Source organism: Amblyomma mixtum, chromosome 10, assembly GCF_055824585.1.
Source record: "Amblyomma mixtum isolate Tamu chromosome 10, ASM5582458v1, whole genome shotgun sequence".
NCBI lineage: Eukaryota > Metazoa > Arthropoda > Arachnida > Ixodida > Ixodidae > Amblyomma > Amblyomma mixtum.
In genome coordinates this window covers 103,642,130-103,666,947 of record NC_143021.1, presented here as the reverse complement: position 1 = coordinate 103,666,947, position 24,818 = coordinate 103,642,130, and the positions used below count along the sequence as shown (strand labels likewise).

General features: G+C 49.3%; 2 protein-coding genes across 2 annotated transcripts in view; one reads left to right on the top strand and one right to left on the bottom strand.

The window, feature by feature from the left end:
* Positions 1 to 10,658: 10,658 nt before the first annotated feature.
* LOC149326584 (uncharacterized) lies at positions 10,659 to 12,184 on the bottom strand. Its single transcript, XM_089564622.1, has one exon. It carries the CDS (start codon positions 11,922 to 11,924, stop codon positions 10,659 to 10,661), a length of 1,266 nt encoding a protein of 421 aa, XP_089420748.1. The 5' UTR covers positions 11,925 to 12,184.
* Positions 12,185 to 23,742: 11,558 nt separating this feature from the next.
* Positions 23,743 to 24,818, top strand: part of LOC149326582 (uncharacterized) — an 83,016-nt gene continuing 81,940 nt past the window's right edge. The window contains exon 1 of the mRNA XM_089564621.1: positions 23,743 to 23,844. Within this exon, the coding sequence (XP_089420747.1) occupies positions 23,790 to 23,844 (55 nt within the window). The 5' untranslated portion in view covers positions 23,743 to 23,789. The remainder of the gene's footprint in view (positions 23,845 to 24,818) is intronic.

The window sequence follows — 24,818 nt, the reverse complement described above, 5'->3', positions numbered from 1 at the left end:
GTAGTAGTCCTGTTCCATGAGAGAAGTTACTGGGAGGGCCTGGCGGAAAGCATTCCAGTCGGGAAGTTTGGCTTGCGCAAGGGGCCGACGTAAGGACCGAGTGTAAATGACAGTGTTCAATATGCAGTGGTCGCTACCGAGGGTGTCCTCGGTGTTGATCCACTCTGCGTGTTGGATGTGTTTCACGAGGGTTAAGTCGGGGCAGGTGTCCCGAGTGACGGAGTTCCCTACACGTGTTGAGTGGAACGGGTCGGTTAGAAGAGTGATGCCCAGCGTAGATATAAGTTCCGCCAACTTCCGACCACGCGTCTCGTCCTTGTAATAACCCCACATGAGACAGGGCGCGTTAAAATCGCCCACTATCATGAGGGGGTCGCGACCCGCGATCCTTAGCGCTGCGCTAAAGATATTAGAAAAAGTTATGTTTTTGAGTTTCGGGGGGCAGTAGATATTAAGTATGTGTGCGGGGCTATCTGTTCGCCGCAGGGGGAGGACAGAGACCATCACGTACGAATATTCCAGATTTAGGTCGAGATCAACCTCCTGCGCTGTGTAACCCTTATGAACTAGGATACAGGTGAACGGGTCTCGTTGAAAAGTGTTATAGCCCGTGAGCTTAACCGCATCTCCGGTTTCTTGCAACGCAAGGACTGCGGCGGGGTGTTCGAGGTTGTCAATGTACGCCCTTAAGTGGGCGCGTTTGGTCCTGTTTTTGAAACCCCGACAATTCCATTGCACAAGGGAAAAAACTTGCTGTCTTTGCGGGGGGCGGCGCCCTTTAGGGTGTTGGTTGGGAGGGGACGCAGCCATGTTGATTTGAAGGGAGACTGCCTTGGAGAGCCGGCACAGGTTCTGTCACCTGCGGCTGGATCTGTTCCGGCTCTTCCTTGAGTTCGGTTAGATCGATGGGGCGGTTGAATATTTATTTATTTTTATTTATTTATACAGAATACCCCTAAAGGCCCTCGAGAGGGTATTACATAGGGGGGGGGGGGGGGGGGCACAGGCAATTGAACAGAATAAAAAAAAAACCACAAATATAAAACAAACAACAAAAGCACAAATAAGACACACTGGATGAAATAAGTAAGCAAAAGAATCAATCAAAAGCACAAATAAGACACTTTGCATGACATATAAGTAAGCAAAAGAATCAAAAGAATGGCAGCGCGGCAAAGAACGAAGATTACTGCATTATTAAAATTATACAAACAGAACACTAATACAATGAATCTTTTTAGTAACAAACCCTGCAAAAAAGGAAGCCATGAACAAATAAAATAACAATGTATGCGAAGATTTAAGCAGTAGTTATTGAAGATATAAGTTTAAAATATTTATCAGGATTAGTGGTGGTTGCGATATGTGAAGGCAGAGTGTTCCAGTCAGATATTGTGCGTGGTAAGAATGAATGCGCATAGATAAATGTCAAAAATCGGCGGTCAAAAAGCGGCGGTCAAAAATCGAAGTAGGCAAAGAAAAAAAGTCGTTATGAAGTGATGGATGATGATAAAGTTTATGAAAAAGTGACAGTCGTGCAATTTTACGGCGGAGACATAAATCCTGGAGACCTGCGCGTTTCTTTAAGGCTGTGACGCTGGTGTTACGTGAATAATCGGAGTAAATAAAACGAACGGCGCGGTTCTGCAATGATTCAATGTTATTTATTAGGTAAGATTGGTAAGGGTCCCAAATAGCCGAGGCATATTCAATTTTAGGTCGAATTAGAGTGGTATAGGCATGAGCACGGAGGTGAGGAGGAGCATGCTTTAGGTTATGTTTTAAGAGACCTAATGACCGATTAGCAGATGCAAGCACAAGGTTAATATGGTGGTTCCATGCTAAGTCTGAATGAAGGTGAAGTCCTAAGTACTTATACGTGGTGACAAGCTCGAGTGAGCTATTATTTAAGGAGTATGCTGTTTGAATTCGAGACATTCCGTTAGTAAAAGACATCAATTTAGTTTTTGAATGATTAAGTTGCATAAGCCAGGTTGAGCACCATGCTGTTACTGAATCCAGGTCAGATTGAAGCGATTGGCAATCGGTGTTAGAATAAATTTTGCGATAAATTACACAATCATCAGCAAAAAGTCTGATATGGGAAGAAATGGAATCCGGTAAATCGTTGATAAATATTAGGAAAAGTAAGGGGCCAAGCACACTTCCTTGTAGGACGCCAGAGTGTACTTGGCTGAAAGCCGAATTGTGGTTATTGACAGTTGTAAATTGAGACCTGGAAAACAGAAAATCTTTAACCCATGCAATGACAAGAGGGTGAATATTAAGCAGTGCTAGTTTCATTAATAACCGGTTGTGAGGTACTCTGTCGAAAGCTTTAGAAAAATCAAGAAATATGGAGTCTACTTGAATGCCAGCATCAATCGATGAATGTATGTCTTGAATGAATCCGGCAAGTTGCGTTTCGCAAGAGTAGCCTTTACGGAACCCATGTTGATATTTAAAGAGAATGTTATGTTCTTCAAGATAGTTAATTACCTGCGAGTGAATTACGTGTTCAAGAAGTTTGCAAACAGTGCTAGTTAATGAAATGGGTCGGTAATTTAGTGGTGAGGAACGATCGCCAGACTTGAAAATTGGCACAACTTTAGCTAGGCGCCAGTCCAGCGGAATCACGCCTGATGATAGAGATTGTGAAAAAATAGCGGACAAGATGCGATGAATACCATGAGATGAATTTTTGAGTATTTTGTTATTAAAGCCAAGGTGATCTGATGCTGATGTTGTTTTAAGCTTCCCTAGTAAGGATAAGATACCGGTCTCACTGATAAATATTTCGGACATTGATGTATTAGAAGTGCTGACAGAAACAGGAGGTAGAGGGAGATCGTCACGGGTAAAAACGGATGTGAATGCGTTATTGAAAAGTTCGGCGCATTCGGCCACTGGAACACTGCTGCCTCCCGCGCTAGTAAGAGTAATGTCAGGATGATTAGCGGGGTTTATTATCTGCCAGAACTTCCGTGGATTGTTCGTTAGCATTGCCGGTAGATCGTGTGTGAAGAAATGCCTACGTGCAGATATCAACTCAGACTGATATTCCTTATCACATAATTTGTACCGTTGCCAAGATTCGGAGTGTCTGTTCTTGTCGGCTTGTCTGTAAAGGCGCTTTTTCTTGTTATTAAGGCGAAGTAGATGCCTATTAAACCAAGGTGCTGTGTTAGTGCAGGGGATACTGATGACGGGTATGAATCTGTCAATGAGAGTAGCAAGTTTCACGCTGAACAGGTTCCAGTTCGTTTCCACGGAGCGTGACGAAAAATCGTGAAGAAAATGATCAGCAAAGACTGACAACTGAGCGTTTATTTCGCCGAAGTTTGCTCGGTTGTAGCACCTTATTTGTTTAGTACGAGTTACCTTTTTATGGGGCACAAAATTCAGGTTACCCGTGATTATGGAATGGTCGGACAGGCCTTCTAAGAGCGCAATGTTGGAGCAAAGGTAAGGATCACTTATCAAGATAAGATCGAGAATATTGGATGTAGTGGCGGAACGACGCGTAGGTTCAGAAATAAGTTGTTGCAAAGAGAAATCGAGACAGGACTGGAGGAAAGCCTGAGCTTCGGGATCATTGGCAGGAGCTTTTAAAGACGACCAGTTAATAGCCGGAAAATTAAAGTCACCAAGTAAAAGTAAGCTTGAATTCGGAAAACGACAAGTAAGATCGCTTAGTAAATTAGAAAACCGACTTGCGAATGAAGAATTCATGTCCGGAGGGCGGTAAATGACGCCAATGATGGCGACCGTGGGACCACAACTCAACCGAACCCATACCGATTCTATGTACGACGTGACCTCGATAGGCACAGCAGTGAGCACTTTACTGACAGCCAGAAGGACACCGCCACCTCTACGCCTGTGCGGTCACAACGAAATATGTTGAATTCGGAGTCACAGGCGAAAATGACATCATCAGGAACCATGTCATTTAACCAAGTCTCGGTAAGCGCGATGACCGAGGAGCAGCATGAATCAATTAAAGAAGAAAGAGCTACGTTTTTAGAAAGAACACTCCTTATGTTAGTGTACAGAAAACTGACATCGTAATTGGAGCAACGCTGCGCGTTTGGCCGCCAGGGTGGTTTGCTAGCCACTTTACGAGAACTGGAAGGGATGCGTCAGGCAAGGGACACGCGCACTGCGCTACTGGTTTGATCATCCCAGAAATACGAGACACCATTGATAAGCAGTTTATCAAAAGACAAACGGACCTTGTCACCTTCTTTTTTACTGATTTGGCATACTTCCACAGTTGGCTGCGTTTCTCACGAACCGTTTTCGAGTAATCTCGCGAAATGCTGAAATCGGTATTTTTGAGTTTATAGCCCTTACTCATTAGCGTTTCGACTTCTTTTTCGTTGAACAGCTTTGCAATAATGGGTCTCTTTTTTTCCTGAGAAAAACGGCCTATGCGGTGAGCACGGGCTAAGGAAGACAACGTGATACCAAGTTTGCTAGAACAGAATTCGTTCACAAGACGCTCAGAGTCTTCCCAAGTTTCAGACTCATCAGTGTCCTGAACACCATAAAAAAGAATGTTAGACCGGCGGGAACGATTTTCCAGGTCGTCAAGTTTTACTTGAATGTTGGATACATCGTGTGTACAACTCGTGGCAGATACTGTGGTAGGCACTGACTGTTTTTTAAGTTCCAGTTCCTGCACACGGGTAGCTTAAGACAAATATATTGATGGGCGGTTTGCGTCTTTGAGGGGCCCCATCCGGCGTAGAAGCCTGGGGTTTGACTCCAGCCACGTCTTAATATTGGCCGTCACGGTGGCCGTAACCGTGGCCGTGACTGACTTGAACAGGTTTTCTTGAATTTGGCCGAAATTTGACATTTGAGTCGCTAATGCGTCAAGGGCGTTTTCGAGGGCGGTGAAACGCGTGTCAGAGCTAGATGGTGTCGGGTCCACCGGCACTTGTTGCATCGGTTCCGGAGCTACCTGGGCAATAGGCGAGGAGGACCGAACCGTTTCTAGCGCATAAATTTTGGCCAGGAGTTTAGCATTTTGAGCCCGGAGATTTTCGAGCTCACGGCGGAGGTCCGCAACCTCAGAGTTAAGGGGGGGAGGAGGAGGAAGGGTTGGTGGGGAAGAAGGTAGGGGAATGCGGGGGGACGGAGGAGGCCCGTCTCGGCTGCCTACCTTTGGCTGTGATGTCTTCTTTGGTGAGCCAAGCGGACGGCCCTCGAGAGGCGGAAAATCCCCGTTCTGGAATACGGGTGCGCCTGGATCACATGACTACTTTTGGCCTGTTGATGGAGGGGACGTGGAGGAAGACAGCGCACCACAAGTCTGGCCATTAAGCGTGGAAGTGGCAGCTGGCGGACGTTGGGTTCGAGCTGCCAGTGACTTCCCTTGAATCATCGGCGCAAGACCATTGAGCCCCATTCAAGCGCGGAGGTGGCAGCCGTCAGACCTCGGGTCTGTGCTGCCGTGGACTTCCCTTGAATTATCGACGCAGGCCTACTGCGTCCCTTTTGAGGTCGCAAGAGGCAGCAGAAGGATCGAGGGTCCTTGCTTCCAAGGCTTCCTTGGATAGGCTGCACAAGCCTACGGAGGTTTGGAACGCCGCCGACAGGACCTGGCTACGGTTTTCCTGCTGCAGCTGCCCAGTTCTTGGGGGCGGCTGACAGGAGTTCGTCAGCGGCTCCCGTGTGCATCTCCGTTCCTCACCTCCTGGCTCTCTACCACCACTTCCTTGGACGCATCGCAAGTCGCCAACCCGCGTCTGTGCTACCTGCAAGGCATTTCCGCTCCACCTGGGACGCTTTGTATCCGGTGAACTCACTCCTTTTTATCTGTAGTGTTGTACGCGTGCCTAGGCGTGTTTTCCTTGGTGTTTTCGTTTCTCTTATTCCCTCCATTCCTTTAACGTATAAACACGGCTTCGTGTTGCTTTGTTTGGTTCGTTTGTTTTCTTCTTCGAACCTGCTCGCGAAAGCGTTCCACTCCATCCGTCGAGGACGCGTCCCCCAATTCGCGACACCCTGTCACGCTCCTTTCCAGGAGTTGTGGAGTCGTCCGAGGGCTGCGGTTCGGACTTGCAGAAACGCGAATGTTCCGGTGCCCGCATAACTGCTGCCCACTTTGCCGAAGGAATAAAAATTCCATTCCCGAGGTGGACCTGTATGCAATAATCACAAATACATACCCCAGTGGCACAAACGGCCGGGCTCTGAATTGCGGGACGTCGTGGGCCCAGACAAACCAGGCGTCTCATGACGCCTTGCCCTGAGCATTGGCAATGCCCCGTAGCGTGAATCCACCTCACACCTTACGTATTTGAATCAATATTGTTTTACAAATTAGCGTCGTAACATTGTCGGTGTGTAGACAGGTTGCTCGGACGATTCCAATGCTTGCGTGGTCATCCTCCTTTATTTACGGCACTTTCCGCAGCATCGATGCGATGCGTGATCCTTGTTCAAGGCCTTCAGCCGCTCCCCCCTCAGAACGCTTATCGCTGATTGCTCTCGCACGTATACACCATATGCCTCTCTAAAGAAAGAATACAAACCATAAAACTAATTTCAGTCGTGTTATCATGAAGGACAAGCAAGTTCAGTATGTAACTGAAAGAAAATTTTGCGGTATTTCGTCTCTCTACGCTGTGCAATATACAAATTGCTAGTTAAAAACACACTGATCAGTTAGAACGTTTCTTTTCACGCCGAGCATGTATCCGAGACAGAGGCAGTACTCAGAGAACAGAGTGATTTAAAATGCGTACTTACGTCGTAGCAGCATAGTCAAGGGTTCGACAGAATCCCGTCTAGCGAGTGAGAGGCATAGTGGTAAAATAAAACATACACTCGTCCTAGTAGCACGACGTCGCCGTCATAAAATGCGCCTTCACCGCTGTGGCCTCCGCCGCTCAAATGTCAGTAAATATTACTGTTCACCACTCACGTCTTTCGGAGCGAAGTCATTCATCACTGAGAGAAGGACGATAGGGTTCCACCATACTTGCACTGGACGTACGCATGGAAGCCGATGTCATCGTCGATCGTGGATCGATCAAGCCAACACGAGGAAAGCCGCAAAAAACTGTATAACACAAATTCAACGAGGACGAGCGAGTCGAAGCGTGTTTTCAAAGCTCCCTTCATTGCCTTACACTCAACCCAACCGCAGGAGACAAGAAAAACCTGTTCCGAAGCAACGCAGGAAAAACCGGGGAGCACCGCACAGTGACCGGGTACAGTGAACAAGTAGAATCGGAACTCCTCGTCACTTATGGAAGCGTCGAGGGGAGGCGTGGTGGGGAGGGCGGCTTAAAATGCTTGGTAGTAGGTTGTTGAGTCCCCTCCGTGCCATTTCTGGGTTGGGGGGCTGGTAGGAACAGGACAAACACAGAGGAACCCTCGGGGAAGGAACAAAAGCCGGCAGTAAAACCAGGGATGAGCAGGTTTTTTGTTGCGGCCGGACCCACGAAAAACAGAGAATGCGGTGGTGAGAGGAAAGAAAAAACTTTTGTTCTCTCGAGCGCTGTACATACTTTTTCGCTAGCCCGAAGCGTCGCCCTTTAGGGAACAACCCAAGATACCGGCCGGCTCCGTTGAATTAACCTTTTCATGTTCGTCGATAGAAATGTTCTGGGCGATTTGTGATTAGTATCTCTTCCTGATAGAGTGAAGGGTGGGGCCGCTCGCGATGGCGCGTGGACAAGTTGCGTTATCAATGGACGATCACTTCAGTTCAGTTTATTACCTTAAAGACCCCCGTAGGGGTATTACATAAGGCGTGGATTATACAGAAAAATAAGTACAATGGTTGCCATGTGGGTTCAACATACAATATGATCTGTTAGTGCTTCTGAAAAGTTGGATGGGCAGGTGATAGCGGCGATGCTGTGGGAAAGGCCGTTCCAATCTAATGCTGCTCGGGGGAAGAAGGAGGCAGCGAACGTGGTCGTATGGGTCCGAGGCCGGGCAACTTGAAGAATATGGCCAGTGCGATGCGATATGGGAGCTGGGGATGTGATATAGCCTGCGTAACCGTGGGTGCTGTAAAAGAACTAATGAAACAGGTTTAGGCTGGCAATGCGGCGACGAGTAACAAGGGTTGATAAGGGGGATTCTGCTTTTAAAGACGACACGCTGACTTGGTATGAACTGGTATTGTGGATCAATCTAGTAGCACGGTTCTGGACGGATTCGAGGGCATTTATGAGGTATATTTGATGTGGATTCCATATGGGGGATGCATATTCTAGTTTCGGTCTGATTAGCGATTGGTAAGCCAGGAGTTTAACTTGTTGGGGAGCGTGACGTAAGTGGCGTTTCAAAAAGCCTAGTGTTTTATTCGCGGATGATATTACATTAGAAATATGTGTGCGCCAAGATAAATCATAAGATAGCGTGACTCCTAAGTACTTAAATGAGTTAACTGCTTCTATTGGGATTTGAGCTATATTGTACGAAAAAATAAATGGTTTAGTGCGACGAGTGAAGGATACAATCTTGCATTTCTGAGGGTTAAGTTTCATTATCCAGAGGTCGCTCCATTTCTGAACGTTAGTTAGGTCAGTCTGGAGGGTTTCTTGGTCGGAAGAGTTATTAATAGTACGATAAATGACGCAATCATCTGCGAACATACGAATGTGACATGATACGTGAAGGGGCAAGTCGTTAATGTATATTAAGAATAATAACGGTCCGAGCACTGATCCTTGGGGGCGCCCGAGGTTACTGGAATGTAATCAGAAAATTCGTTATTAACTATGACAAATTGGGTTCGATTTGTTAAAAATTCCTTAATCCAGTTTAGAATGCTAGGGTGAATATTTAGGTAAGAGAGCTTAAGTAGTAATCTGTGGTGTGGTACTTTGTCAAAGGCTTTTGCGTAATCTAAAAAAATAGCATCAATCTGTTGGTTGCACTCAAGGTTAGCATGTAAGTAATGAAAAAATGTAGCCAGTTGTGACTCACAGGAAAGGTTTTTACGGAAGCCATGTTGTGATGAATGAAATAAATTGTTGGAATCAAGAAAGTTCATGACTTGAGAATAAATTACATGCTCCATGATTATGCAAGGAACGCTTGTTAGGGAAATGGGTCGATAATTTAAGGGCGAGTTTTTGTTACCAGACTTGAAGATTGGGACGACCTTTCCCACTTTCCAGTCATCCGGTATGTTACCTGAAGAGAGAGACTGAGAGTACAATAGTGATAAGTAGGCCGCGGAAATGTGCATAGTATTTTTCAGAAATTTCGAGTTAATTTCATCGATCCCGGCTGATGACGTTAGCTTGATATTTTCGATACGAGATGATATACCATCTGCGAAGAAAGAAAGTGGATCCATGGTTGACGCTGTGAAGGAACTTATGAAGGCGTTAGCAAGTAAATCACACTCTTTCGCAAAAACAGTTGAAAAGGCTCAATTGAAAATGTCAGCACATTCACAATCGCTGATGGTTTGACCCATATCGTTAGTAAGAACGATTGTACGTGTATCCTGCGGGTTTACTACGTGCCAGAATTTTTTAGGATTGTGTATTAGCATATTTGGCAAGTCAGAGTGGAAAAAGGTGTGTTTTGCGTTGCGGATAGCAGCAAGGTAATCAGCTTCGGCAGTGTAGTACTTTTCCCATGATGCTTGGCTTGGGTTCCGCTTTGCTGCCCGATAGTGACGCTTTTTCTTGTTTTCCAGGCGTTTCAGGGCCGTAGTAAACCACGGTTCTTGCTGGTTACCACGGAAACTAGCCACCGGAATGTATTGTTTGTTAGTTCGTGAACTTTGGCACTGAAAATTGTCCACTTTTCGTGAAGAGACTTTCTGTGGAAATCGGTTTTATAAGTTGGAAAAAAGCAGTTAGTTCTTCATTTATTGCTTGAAAATCACCTCTTTCATAAAGACGAATTGTTTTCCTGGAAACTTGACGAAGCATGGGTGTAAAACTGAAGGTAGCATGAATGACTTTATGATCACTTATGTCCCTTACGTATGTAATACTTGTTGCGCTATCAGGGCTGTTGGTTAATATCAGATCTAGAGTGTTGACGGAATTCTGCGCAATGCGCGTTGGCTCTAATATTAGCTGAGTAAGGTTGAAGTTAAGACAGACATCGACAAAATTTTTTGCTTCTGAAGAATTTGTCATGGAGGTGTGGTTACGCCAGTCAATAGTGGGAAAATTTAAATCACCAAAAACAACAATATCTGCGTTAGGATACGATGATGTCAGTTCACTCAACACATTGTTTAGTTTGTAGGAAAAGTCCGGATCATTTTGCGGTGGCCTGTAACAGACTCCTATCAGCACAGTCCGGGGGGCAGCGTGGCAGAGCAGCCATAGCAGTTCTAAGTTAGAATCTACATTGATTAAGGATGCTGAAAACTGCTGATGTGCGGCTATGAGTACGCCGCCGCCACGGGCTCTCTCCCGGTCTTTACGGTAAACTTTAAAGTTGGGCAGCGCGGCTAAAATTTCGGTGTCACTGATATTGTCTGTTAGCCACGTTTCCGTAAAAATGAGAAGGGTGCTGTTGGTTGATAAGAGAAGACTAGATACGATCTCCTGTTTCGGTAAAAAGCTTCGTATGTTAGTAAATACTGCAGATAATGTAAGATTATTTCGGGGGGTGTGCTGTCCGGGAGTTGCTTTAGAGCGAGTAGAGTGTGATTGCTATGACACTTCTTTTACCGTTTCCGTCAAGTCGTCGAATATGTACTGCTTCGGGCCTATGTACAGTGTTTTAAAGCGCAGTGCGTACTTAACAGATGTTTCTTTCGCGAAACGTAGTAGGCGTTTGCGTGCCTTGCGGACAGAATGTGAAAAGTCTTCTCCTATGCTGTAGTCGGTGTCTTTTAGTTTCCGGGCGTTTTTTAGGATGGATTTTTTTGTCTTATGGAAAGTGAATTTAACGATAATGGGTCGACATCGTTCATTTGAGTGACGGCCAAGACGATGTGCTCTCTCTATTTCTTTTGGGTCTATGGTGATGTCCAAATTTTCACTGCAAAGGCGGGTGACCAGTTCTTCAGACTCAGAGGACGTTTCCTTTGAGCTAATATCAGGTAAGCCATAAAATAGCAGGTTGTTGCGGCGCGACCAGTTTTCGGCATCGTCTACTCTGGATTCGACGTTACTGATTTGGCTCGCCGACGTGGCGGCATCAGTCTTAATGGATTCAACTTCTTGTTTAAGTGATGCGAGGTCCTGATAGTGGGTTTCTAATTCGGTAATGCGCTTACTTAATTCGGTGATCGATTTGTCTGTCGCCACTAACCTGCTACTGAGGTCTTTTGCTTCGCTGATTAACGTGCTTTGGCCCGATGTTAGTTTCTGTAGTTCTGCAAGTATGGCGGCAGTGTCAGGACCAGGGTTAGTTTCTATGTCACCGGATTGCATAAGCAACGAATGGACAACAGCAAAGCATTCAACGACAATACAAGTACAGCACTGCGGGCTCGGCAGCTGAATTAAGAAGTAGTTGCTCGATTTCTTTGCAAAAAGAGAGTATGATTTTCTAACCTGCATGGCGAAGACAAGATGGTTACTCGTCCGCGCAGTGGCACAGCTGCCGAGCCCACAAGGCGCCGCGGTCCACGGGCGATCTCTTATAGGTGGAGAAAAACATGATGTCTGCGGCGATTGTATTTCCCACGACGAACGGATGGTCCCAGAGCCAGGTGGTGGCGAAATCCAGGTAAACGTGACGTCAGGCGCTCGTATGGAATAGGTATCAGCTTCATGACTGCCGTAGTGATGACGATAACGTGGCCGCACGTCGACGCAGGCAGCAGCCAGAACAGGCAACAGCACATGTGTGGACACAGGAAGGAGCACCTGCATGGCGAAGACAAGAGGGTTACTCGTCCGCGCAGTGGCACAGCTGCCGAGCCCACAAGGTGCGTCCACGGGCGATCTCTTATAGGTGGCGAAAAACATGATGTCTGCGGCGATTGTATTTCCCACGACGAACGGATGGTCCCAGAGCCAGGTGGTGGCGAAATCCAGGTAAACGTGACGTCAGCCGCTCTTATGGAATTGGTATCAGCTTAATGACTTCCGTAGCGATGACGATAACGTGGCCGCACGTCGACGCAGGAAGCAGGCAGAACAGGCAACAGCACATGTGTGAACACAGGAAGGAGCACCTGCATGGCGAAGACAAGAGGGTTACTCGTCCGCGCAGTGGCACAGCTGCCGAGCCCACCTGCCCAGCTGCCGAGCCCACGAAGAAGCGCAAAGAACTCCTGCATGAAAACCAAGAATTTTCTGTCTTCATCGATGCGTCGCTACAGACTGCTGCTAGCGGATATGAAGAAAGCTGGTGCAATGAACGCGACAGTAACAAACCTTTTGCAGCCTATGGCGCTGTCGCCGGAGGCTCGCCATGTTCATCAACCAGTCGTGAAGTCCATGCGCCACATGTTGCGTGCAGACGACGAAAACGCTTGCAGTGCTGGCGTAATTCAAGTGCATTGAAACAAGCAAGAAACCTTATGCTGTCGGCATTCTCCGTAGCACACCAGAAAAAAATAAAATGCGATAAACGCAAAAGAAGCACGAACAAATCTCAGAAGCGGGTTCCATTTTTTCTACGACGTTCAAAGAGCAGCCCTTCATCAGAGTGAAACATACAAGGTCTTGCTATTTGGGTACGCTTAACCCTTTTGCCTTTGAATTAGGATATGCAGGCTGGCTAAATGTGAGAATTTCAACTCTTCCTGTGTAGAACTAATGTACTTTGGACTGTCGATAGGTGTTGCCCGGCCACTCGCTAATGGCGCATGACAGTTTTGCACTCTGAAGCCCAGAGTAATCTGCGCATTACTTAAGAAGGCTGCTGGCGGATATATACTAGTCGTCTGCCCGCACGCAGCCACCCTGGCTTTGTCAGGGTGCTGCACGGGAAGCCAATATGACTGTTGCCCGCAATTCACCTTCATGCAGCCCTCGTCTTTCATGCACAAACCGCACGTTTTGCCACTGCGCGACTCACACTTAGCCTTTTTCTTAGCCCTTTCAACAAAACAGTGTATGTGTTGATTACCGCATTAATAAGCATGCTGCCCCCCCCCCCCTCTCCCTAAAAAATATCCGCTGCCGTACAACAGTCAATCTGCAGGCCTGCAGGAAAACGTCTACACACTATATCGACGTGCGTAGCTTTTCACACGTCCATGTACCATAGTGACGTCTGTGGCTTTTTTGACTTACGAGTGTATTTTGTAGTTTTTTTGTGTTCAATCAGTTACCTATTTACACCTCATCAACAAACTTCTACCCCGGCAACATTGTATCACAGACTACCTGTCACAATCCTACTTTCACATATTTATTTTAAGATGTACGACAGTATAGTGCGTAAAATTGGCGGACACTTTTTGATAACGGGACAGAGCCATATTGTCACGTTGTAGGGACGGCAGTCCAGCGGTCAGGAAGACAACAGAAATACTTGCAAACGAAGCTCTTTATTTGGGCTGACTTGCGCCCGCAAAAGAACTGAATCACTCGGTGGCGGCGTAAGCAACAAGCGTGCTCGTCAATCGTCGATCTACGAATGTCCGCTGCTCGCGGCATCGTTCAAATTAAAGCCGGCAAGGAAACTTCGAGATAACAGGTCGAGATCATCCAGAGTAATCTAGAAACAAGTAGATGCAGCTGTTCATGGCTTCGAACCATCGAGATTAGTCCGGTCGGTTCTCGCGTCACGAACAAAAGTGATACTAACCCTTTCCTGCAGCCTTGAGCGTGAAAGAACAAACACTACAACGATACGTGGCATTACCCCCCTTCCAAAGAAGCATCGTTTCGATGCTTTAAAATCAAAATAAACACAGAGAATGAAAACTTCGAGTCCTTTTGCGTTCATAATATGGCTTCAGGCGTACGACATGTACGACTTCCGGGCGTGTGCGGCGTCGCTGAGATGCTGTCATGCCGTCGGGGATGGCTTCATAGTCGAGGTCAGCGATGCGACGGAGAACCCTGTACGGGCCAAAGTAGCGTCGCAGAAACTTTTCACACAATCCACGGCGGCGAACTAGCGTCCATATCCAAACACGATCACCTGGCTTGTAATGCGTCTCTCGTCGGCGCAGATTGTAGCGTCGGGCGTGGGTGTGCTGCTGGTCTTGAATGCGAAGCCGCGCAAGTCTTCGGGCTTCCTCGGCGCGGTGAAGGTAGGCGGCGACGTCGAGGTTGTCTTCTTCGGAAACGTGCGGGAGCATTGCGTCGAGTGTTGTCGTGGACTTCCTGCCGTATACCAGCTGGAATGGGGTAAACCTGGATGTCTCCTGGACGGCAGTATTATAGGCGAAGATCACGTAGGGCAGAATGGAGTCCCACGTCTTGTGTTCGGCGTCGATGTACATGGAGAGCATGTCTGCGATGGTCTTGTTCAGACGCTCTGTGAGTCGGTTGGTTTGTGGATGATAGGCAGTGGTCCTCCGATGGCTTGTCTGACTGTAGCAGAGAATGGCTTGCGTCAGCTTCGCTGTAAACGCCGTTCCTCTGTCTGTTATGAGCACTTCGGGGGCGCCGTGTCGCAGGAGAATTTGTTCGACAAAAATTGTGCGACTTCTGTTGCGGTACCAATAGGCAACGCTTTTGCTTCGTCGTAGCGACTCATGTAGTCGGTGGCCACGATGATGCATTTGTTACCCGATGATGAAGTCGGAAAGGGGCCGAGGACGTCCATCCCAATTTGCTGAAAGGGCTTAGTTGGAGGTGGTCTAGGGTTCAGGAGTCCGGCTGGTCTAGTCGGAGGCGTTTTGCGTCGCTGACACTCACGGCACGTTTCCACGTTTCCACGTAAGGGGAAATATCGGCAGCTAACCGCGGCCATTAGTACTTCTCCTGGATGCGGTGCAACGTGCGAGCACTACCGAGATGTCCTGCAGTCGGCTCATCATGGCATGCCTACATAATTTCTTGCCTGAGATTTTTGGGCACGACAAGAAGATGCACTGTCCTGTTGGGCGCGAAGTTCTTCTTCAGAAGGACATAATTGTGAACGACGAAGGACGACAGTTGGCGCTTGAACCCTCGGGGAGGCGATGCGGTCTTTCCTTTCAGATAAGCAACCAGGCTTTGCAACTCAGGATCCGAGCGCTGCAGCTGCGCGAAACTGCTCGCGCTTACCGGTCCTAAGAAAGCGTCAACGTGTTCCCCTTCCGGTGCTGCGTCGACGGGGGCTCGGGACAAGCAGTCCGCGTCGGAATGCTTGCGGCCAGATTTGCAGACTACAGTTATGTCAAATTCTCGAAGACGCAGGCTCCAACGAGCAAGGCGGCCAGAGGGATCCTTCAAACTGGCAAGCCAGCACTGAGCATGGTGGTCGCTCACAACCTTGAATGGTCGTCCGTACAGGTAGGGTCGAAATTTGGACGTGGCCCAAATAATGGCGAGACATTCTTCTCGGTCGTCGAATAGTTGGCTTCGGCTTTCGATAGTGAACGAGTTTCGTACGCGATAACTTTCTCCTGTTTACCATCTTTCTGAACGAGGACTGCTCCTAAGCCCACACTGCTTGCATCTGTATGAATTTCGGTTTCGGCGTATTCATCAAAGTGTCCGAGCACAGGAGGGGACTGTAAGCAGCGCTTCAGCACTTTGAAAGCTTCCTCTTGCGGCGTTTCCCATTTAAAAGGCACGTCAGCCTTGGTAAGTTGGGTCAAAGGTTGAGCGATGCTCGAAAAGTTCTTGACGAATCGCTGGTAATAAGCGCACAATCCAAGGAATCTGCGTATAGCTTTCTTGTCATTGGGCTGTAGAAACTCTGCGATCGCAGCCGTCCTCTGGGGGTCGGGCCGAACTCCATACATGCTTACAACGTGACCAAGGAACAGCAGCTCCTCGTAGGCGAAGTGGCACTTCTCTGGTTTCAGTGGCAGGCCTGAAGACTTGATCGTTTCCAGCACCATCCGAAGCCTTCTAAGGTGGTCTTCAAAGCTTGAGTAGAAGACAATAACGTCATCTAAGTAGACTAGGCAAATCTGACACTTCAAGCCTGCGAGCACCGTATCCATTACTTGCTGGAACGTCGCTGGGGCAGAGCAGAGGCCGAATAGCATCACCTTGAACTCGGAGTCCGTCTGGCGTGATGAACGCAGTCTTCTCGCGATCTCTTTCGTCGACTTCAATTTGCCAGTATCCGCTCTTCAGGTCCATCGCTGAGAAGTTCTTAGCGTTGCATAGCCGATACAATGTGGCGTCGATGCGGGGGAGGGGGTAGACATCCTTCTTCGTAATGCTGTTCAGGCGGCGGTAATCGACGCAAAAGCGAAGGGTGTCGTCTTTCTTTTCCACTACGACGACTGGAGCTGCCCAAGGGCTCCTCGATGGCTGCATGACGTTGTCACGAAGCATTTACTCAACTTGCTTGCGAATAGCTTGGCGTTCTAGCGGCGGTACGCGGTAGGGGCTCTGTCGCAAGGGTGGGGCGTGTTTGTCTGCGACAATGCGGTGCTTGGCAAGCCGGGTTCGTCGCACATTCGATGCTGATGAGAAGCAATCGCTGTACTTTTGAAGAGGACTGCGTATTTGGTCTTGTCTGCTCCGTGGTAATCCCGGGTTGATATCAAACGTTGGTTGATGGCCTTGGTCAGATGGTTCTACGGGTCGGTCGGGTAGGGCAAATATGTCTCTGATGTCTGCCAGCTCGTCGAGGAAAGCGATCGTCGTAAATGTGTTTATATGCCGGTATTCTTCGGTGAAGTTGGTTAGCAGCACCTGGGCTTGGCCATTTCGTATTTGGGTGACTCCCCTTGCGACGCCCAGTCCTCGATCAAGGAGTTACTGGGTGTTCCCCTCGACGAGGCCTTCGGCAGTTTCGATGTCTCCTGTACCTATGCAGGCGATGACACTTGATCGGGGCGGCACGCTCAGTGCTTCGTCGAGGACGTTTAAGGAAACGCGATGAGTCGCTGTCGTCACTGCAGATATGGCTTTGCCCGTGGAAAGCTTGATCGACTTGAATCGTAGGTCGATGACCGCCCGATATTCATTCAGGAACTCCATTCCCAAGATCACGTCTCGCGAGCATTTCTGTAGGACCAGGAAGGTTGTTGCATAGGTTCGCCCATTTTACTCTAACTCTCGCGGTGCAGCGTCTTGACGGCGTAATAAGGTTACCACCTGCGGTGCGGATCAGCGGGCCATCCCAAGTTGTTGTCACTCTCCTGAGTCGGACAGCGAATGGCCTGCTCATGACGGAGTAGTCAGCTCCCGTATCGACCAAGGCAGTAACCGCGTGACCGTGGGCCGTAACTTCAAGGTCACTTGTTCGCGTTTTCGTGCTACACGTGGTCTTCGGTGTACGATCTCGGCTTTGTCGGGTAGTGAGGCTGCGGTGGGCGTACTCCGACGTTACTTCTATGGGCAGCGGTAAAGGCGTCAAGTCTGGCCGCGTCGTCGTCGTCGTCGTCGGTGTTGTCATCGAAGTTTTCGTCGATGTTTTCGTCGAAGTTTTCGTCGAAGTTTTCGTCGAAGTTGTCTTCGTAGGTGTCGTCGGAGGTGTCGTCGGAGTTGTCGTCGGAGTTGTCGTCGGTGGAGGATCTTTGTCCTTGCACTTAGAAGCAACCTCACCTCTAGAGGCTGCTTTATTCAGTTTAACCTTCGGGGGCTGGGGTAGCGTCCATGCACCGCGTAACCTCGGTTAGGAGAAACAAAGCGCGGTGAAGATGGCGACGGGGAACGTGATAGGCGGCTCGGCGATGAGCATCCTTCCCGACGAAAAAATTCCTCGATTCCAGCTGGTCGCTGGCCGGGTCGGGGTCGTGGAGCGTCGTAAGAGAACCCTCGGATACCCTGTCTTCTGTATGGGCAGTGCCGGAGAACCTGACCGGCTTCGCCACAGTGGAAGCATAGTGGACGGCGCTGGTCGGGAGTTCTTCACTCGTCGCATTTCCTCGTCGGTGTGCGGCGCTCGTAGGACGGACCGGTTGGGGCGAGAGGGCGGCGGTCCAACGCAGCTGGCTGTCAGCGATAGGGGCTTGGATCCCGTCGTCAAGGTGTAGGACGGCGCACTGCTGCGGCGTAAGTCATGACTGGGGGCTGCAGAGGCTGCGTGGATGATGGTGTCACACCCAAGGCCTGCTGAACTTCGCCCCGGATGACGTCAGTGAGTGAAGTAAGCTGCGGCTGGGTTCCCGTTGGCAGCAATCGTCGGAGCTCGTCACGCACCACTTGACGTATAACCTCCCGCAGGTCCTTGTTGTTAACGGTGTCCAGGCAGCTTGCTGAGAAAACGCGCTGCTGGTGGTCATACTGGCGGGCTCGGGGATCAAGAGTTTTTTCCATCGTGGATGCCTCTTCTACAAATTCCGCGACGGTTTTCGGTGGGTTGCGGACGAGGCCGGCAAAGAGTTCTTCTTTGACTCCTCGCATGAGAAGCTTTACTTTTTCTTCTTCTTTCCTGTCTGCGTCGGCACGTCGGAAGAGACGCTTCATCTCCTCAGTGTACATTGCAACGGTGTTGTCTGGATGCTGTATGCGAGACTGTAGCAGCTGCTGGGCTCTCTCCCTTCGCACGACGTTCGTGAAGACCTTCTGAAGCTGCTCCTTGAAGGTTTCCCAGTTCGTGAGGCTAGCGTACTCATTCTCAAACCAGATTCTTGCTGGTCCCTCCAAGGCGAAAAAGACGTACCTAAGTTTCGTAGCATCATCCCAGTTGTTGAAGACAGCCACACGGTCGAAGTGTTCCAGCCATTCTTCGGGGTCGGCGCCAGGCGAGCGTCGAAGGTTGATGGCACTCGGGGCTGTTGAAGAATGACTGGAGTCGTCGTCTGGGGCGAGCTCATGGTAGACGTTTCTGCTGGCTTTCGCTTCCGGGTAGGGTCCGGCAGAATCCCGAACTCACGTGCGTCCCCTTGCAGGCGTCGGCTTGCGCGGTGGACTGGACTCAGGTCCTGCGGTAGATGACTCAGAGGGCTGGCGTCACGAGTTGTCGGGGGTGTCCGGAACATGGAATGCTGCCCCGCACATCCACCAGATGTCACGTTGTAGTGACGGCAGTCCAGCGGTCAGGAAGACACCAGTGGTGAATGCAGTACGGCGAACAGGAAAACAACGAGGGTGTATTCGAAACAAAGCTCTTTATTTGGGCTGACTTGCGCCTGCAAAAGAACTGAATCACTCGGTGGCGGCGTAAGCAACAAGCGTGCTCGTCAATCGTCGATCTACGAATGCCCGCTGCTCGCGGCATCGTTGAATTTAAAGCCGGCAAGGTAACTTCGAGTTAACTGGTCGAGATCATCTAGAGTAATCTAGAAACAAGTAGATGCAGCTGTTCATGGCTTGTGAGGATCTGTGTGAGATGATTGCAGGTCTTATTTTCAACAAACACCAAAGTACAAACAATAAACGAGGCGGCTTTTAACGGAAAGGAAACCAATTACAATATGAGCGAGAAGAAAGGAAAGGAACAAGAGAACAACGCAACAATACACGGGAAAAACACACGGGGGAACAGAACAAAGTGCTTATGATAAATGCAGGAAAAAGAGTCAAAGAGGACAGTTCACACTACTTGTCTTATTCGAGCAACGAGCGGGGAGGACTGGCTGGGTGTCGGGCAGTCAAGGAGTCTCTTGGCGTTCCAACGTCGATGAAACGCTACCGCAGCGTCAGCGTTCGTGGGCACCCGGCACGGTTCCCAGGTCTGGTATCCCGGAAAAGGTCACGTAGGCGCCAGAGGCGGCCTGTGTGGAGCAGCTGACGGGTGGTCGGAGAAGAGTGGCGACTGGGCCTGGTGGTTGAGGCTCTCGACGATGGATGTCCAGGTCTGGTGGCCCGGACGTCTGCGGCTAAGGCCCAAGCCCGGAACTCGGGGAGCCAGCAGAACTCGTCCACGTCCGTCGCCCACCGCGCTCTTCTCTTCTCTGCCACGTAATCCTCTTCGACCTGCCCCGCGTTCCCCTCCGCACGCGCTCCTCGTGCTTTGTCTTCTCCTCACGAACGCCGCTGGGTGGCGCTATCTCCTTACAGAAGGCCCCCTCTTCGGAAGTTTTTTCCAAGGGAAAGAACTCGACTTCAGGAGAGCGACACCAGACGCGTTCGACGATCGCAACACAGAACACCGCACCACAGCGCGCACACTACACACCACACACAATACGACGGTCGTCAATGTTCGAAGCGTTCACAGACCTTCGCACACACAGCACAGAGAGCACATGGAAAGTCAACGTAAAGCGTCCATAGAGGGCGAAGAAGCACGGAAAGCATAAAAAGTAGATAGCCGACACTCAAAAACAAACATGAACAAACAAAAACAATTCCAACAATAACAGGTGTGGGCTACATTCTTCTGTATTCCATTGTTCACATCAAACCACTTCACCGTCGCGAGAACTTTTCCGGCTAGTACTTCCGTTTTCCTTTGTGAAACCGTTTTCTCCAAACCGACCTCGGTTTCCACCATGATTTTACATGTTCCCGTCCTATGATGTTATTCACTCTGTTCTCCCTTGCCTTCGACACAGTCTGCTGACACATGTCACACGATCTGACATAACTCTTAATGTCAGCCTGTACACCGGGCCAGTAAAACTCACTGAGCACCCTAGCTATTGTTTGCCGTATTCCATGATGGCCGGATAATGCACTCTTATGTGCCAACTTAAGAACTTGCGTGCGTAAGCCCTTCGGTACCACCGCTTGCTCAACGACCTGGCCGGGACATACTTGGTATGTCCGGAAGAGAACACCTTCATCTGTATCAAAAGAGTGGGCGGTCTGTGCCTTGCCATGAAATATTTGCCCCAACTTCCTGCGACACACCTCTAAGGTCGGGTCTTCTTCCTGTTTGAGGCGAAACTCCGGCCGTGACAAGTGGAGTGTGTTCAGAGTGGGGCTTTTACTACTCTCTGAAACCTTTGCTGTCACCATACGGGAAGGAACATCGACCGCACCCGTCATGGCAAGGGAAACTGCCTGATCAGTGAGAACTGGCGGGTCAACCGGGAATGGAGGTTTAGCCCCGGGGACATTGCCTATTATAATGTCGTATAAGGGTGTAGACAAGCAGCGCGCGATGGCCTTACCCGAGAAGTATGGAGAAGAAATCACCACCTCCGCTTCCGGAACTTCTACACGGGTCCCATTGGCCAAGAATAATGTAGCCTTTTTCCCTGTCAGTGCCGCTGGCGGTACAAGAGACTCACGCACAACAATACCGGTGCTGCCCGTATCCCGTAATACCGAACCAGGCTGGCCGAACACCTCACCGTGCGCCACGGGCATAGCATTTTCCACCGGGTTGGAAGGACAGACCATCTCCCCCAACTGGCCCTCTACGCGCGTTACCACTGCAGTGCTATCGGGATGTGAATATCGAGGTGTCATGCAACAGGCGGACTCCTCACGGTCTCCTGGCCTCTTAGCCTTGCACGACTGGGCATCATGTCCTACCTCGCGGCACCAGGTGCAATACGATTGCTTCGGCTTCGTCCGACAATCCGCCGCCTTGTGCCCAGTCTTCTCGCAAAGAAAACACCGCAGGCGAGATTGTGGACCTGAAACCTCGTCCTTGGCTTTATTCATCGTATGCTCCCCCTGTTCTTTGAAGAACAACAAGTTATTTTGCCGCTGTGCTTCAAGAAAATGATCGGCAGCCTCCGCCAGCTTGGCAACTGTCTTGCCCTCCCGCTCACGTAAGAAAAGGGCTAAACGAGAATGACAGTTGTTCAGAAATTGTTCGCTCACGACCATCTCGCGAACCACCTCAAAAGTGCGGCCTGCTCCCCGCATCTCGACCCAACGGTCAAAGAAGCTAAACAACCTGGCAGCATATTGCGAGGCCGTCTCTCCATCCTGGGGCTTGCTCTGGCGAAACTTCTCTCGGTATCCTTCCGCGGTGAACCTAAACCTCTGAAGCAAGGCAAGCTTCGCTTTGTCATAATCCACGGAATCCTCAGGCGAGAGCCGACCGAAGACCCTAAGTGCTTCGCCGCCAAGGCACAAGCTCAACGCCGTTGCCCACTTTTCTTTTGGCCAACCCTGCCCCGTGGCCACATGCTCAAATCTCTTTAAGTAGGCATCGAGGTCATCCCGCGCTTCATTGAACTGTGGTATGAGGCTGTGCGGGTTAATGGAGCTAGCCGGTGCGACGCTACGCTCTCCACGGTCACTCGGAGGATTTGCGCCACCCTCCATGAGCCTTATTTGTAGCTGCAAGTTCCGCGCCTCTAACTCCAATTTCTGTTTCTCCGTCTCTAAATTCCGTGCCTCTAAATCCAATTTCTGCTTCGCAGCTTCACGCTCCGCCTCTAAATTCCGTGCCTCTAATTCCAATTTCTCCTTAGCAGCTTCACGCTCCGCCTCTAAATTCCGTGCCTCTAATTCCAATTTCTGCTTAGCAGCTTCACGCTCCGCGGCTCTCTCTTCCCGTGCCTTACGAAGCTCGTCCTCCACCCACGCTCGTAACTCCGCGCCGCACAAGCCCATGCGCTCGCCCAAAGCAACCAAATCTGAAGCGCTCATATTGTTCCTAAATTAACACAACAGGCGAATAGATAAAAACCGACCTCGTCCTGTCCTGTCGTAGTGGACGCCAAATTTGTGAGGATCTGTGTGAGATGATTGCAGGTCTTATTTTCAACAAACACCAAAGTACAAACAATAAACGAGGCGGCTTTTAACGGAAAGGAAACCAATTACAATATGAGCGAGAAGAAAGGAAAGGAACAAGAGAACAACGCAACAATACACGGGAAAAACACACGGGGGAACAGAACAAAGTGCTTATGATAAATGCAGGAAAAAGAGTCAAAGAGGACAGTTCACACTACTTGTCTTATTCGAGCAACGAGCGGGGAGGACTGGCTGGGTGTCGGGCAGTCAAGGAGTCTCTTGGCGTTCCAACGTCGATGAAACGCTACCGCAGCGTCAGCGTTCGTGGGCACCCGGCACGGTTCCCAGGTCTGGTATCCCGGAAAAGGTCACGTAGGCGCCAGAGGCGGCCTGTGTGGAGCAGCTGACGGGTGGTCGGAGAAGAGTGGCGACTGGGCCTGGTGGTTGAGGCTCTCGACGATGGATGTCCAGGTCTGGTGGCCCGGACGTCTGCGGCTAAGGCCCAAGCCCGGAACTCGGGGAGCCAGCAGAACTCGTCCACGTCCGTCGCCCACCGCGCTCTTCTCTTCTCTGCCACGTAATCCTCTTCGACCTGCCCCGCGTTCCCCTCCGCACGCGCTCCTCGTGCTTTGTCTTCTCCTCACGAACGCCGCTGGGTGGCGCTATCTCCTTACATGGCTGTGAACAATCGAGATTAGTCCGGTCGGTTCTCGCGTCACGAACAAAAGTGATAACAACCCTTTCCTGCAGCCTTGAGCGTGAACGAACAAACACTACAATGATACGTGGCAATATAATTCTCTCGCATTAATAAATATCGCAGAGCTCAAGCCATCGTGACCTTTTTTATATAACTGTGGCCCCTCGGCAGTGAGCAGATCTACACGGCGTTGCATTAGGTTGAACTGAACCTTTCTTACTCCAGGGCAGCCAGAAAAGCCTCCGCAATGACGTCACATAGCCGTAGCGTTTCTTACTCTATTGTGTTGCAATGAGAAAATCGTGAAACGCGAAAGCCTGGTTCTTGTAAAGCCGCTGACATTTCTCGCTGACATTTAGGCTCCAGATGGCGCACACGAGTTCCTGCTCTGCTGCTATTAAACTGAAAGGCGTTTGTGACTGAGGGGGTTCGAGGCGACAACTGGAACGTAAGGAAAGTATATTTCTGAACGCTACCCTACAACGCAGCCGCTTTGAAATCAAAGTAGCGGAAAAATTTAATGCAGAGGAATGTGCCTACAACTGAGAAATCGCCTTGAGTCCGCTGGTTGGAAGATACTAATGAGTGAGTACTGTACTTTTGCATAGTCTACGTTCGGAGCTGTCAGTTTCCAGTGTTTATGTACACAAAGCATTTTCCGTGAACCTACCTGCAAACCCTTCGATACCGAAATGCTTTATTTCTGTTAGGCTAAGTAACATTGCAAAATGTTGTATGATCTCCAGATTTTCAAGAGCGAACCAGATATATATTTTAACATATTACCGTTTACATAACTCGTCCTTAATTTTGTTTGTGTGTGTACCATCCCTTCTTCTCAGGAACTGAATTTATCAGGTTTAGATTTCAGTACTGCTCCATCTGAACCGAAAAGAAAGGGACAGCTATAGGTAGCACTCTGCTGCAAGTAATCCCAACGTAAAGAATGCAGTGAATACTTTACTCATCAGTAAAGAGTTGTTCAAGAAATGACATAACACATTCAGATACATCAGTCGGCCCTTACATGAACGTCATACACTTTCCACCTTTCTCGCATTACGTTTTTTAATAGGTACCGATCTGCGCTCTCTCATAATTTCGGAAAGGTCCGAAAAACATTTCAGACTATAACCTTTGTAACCAGTATATGCGCAATATGCACCTTTTTGCAGGAAGCCATATTTAAATATATTACCGGTTGTTTTTTCTCCGGACGGGTTTCGTCGCGAGCATCTTAGTTCACGACATCCAGCGGCAAGTTATTTGACAAAGCGGAAAATAACAGGCTGTCCCCTATTTGCGCCACTGCTGCCTTCCTCGGATGAGAATATTTGAAACAAAGACGTTGAAACTAGAAGTGGTGATATCAGAAAGCAGGAATCTGTTGATATCTTTTATTTACTTTTTGCTTATTGATCGTTTCCACAGTTCATCCTGCAGCCCGCAGGAAGGACTGAAGTTTAAGATCTGCTAATCACAAACACTCCCATGGATCAGCGGTATACAGTAGTACTTTCAGCCACAAGCCACCATGATGCCACTTCTTGCCTGTAAGT

What these genes read in the sequence shown, in the direction of transcription:
- LOC149326584 (XM_089564622.1), bottom strand. Translation starts at nt 11,924, where the DNA reads ATGTTTTTCGCCACCTATAAGAGATCGCCCGTGGACGCACCTTGTGGG.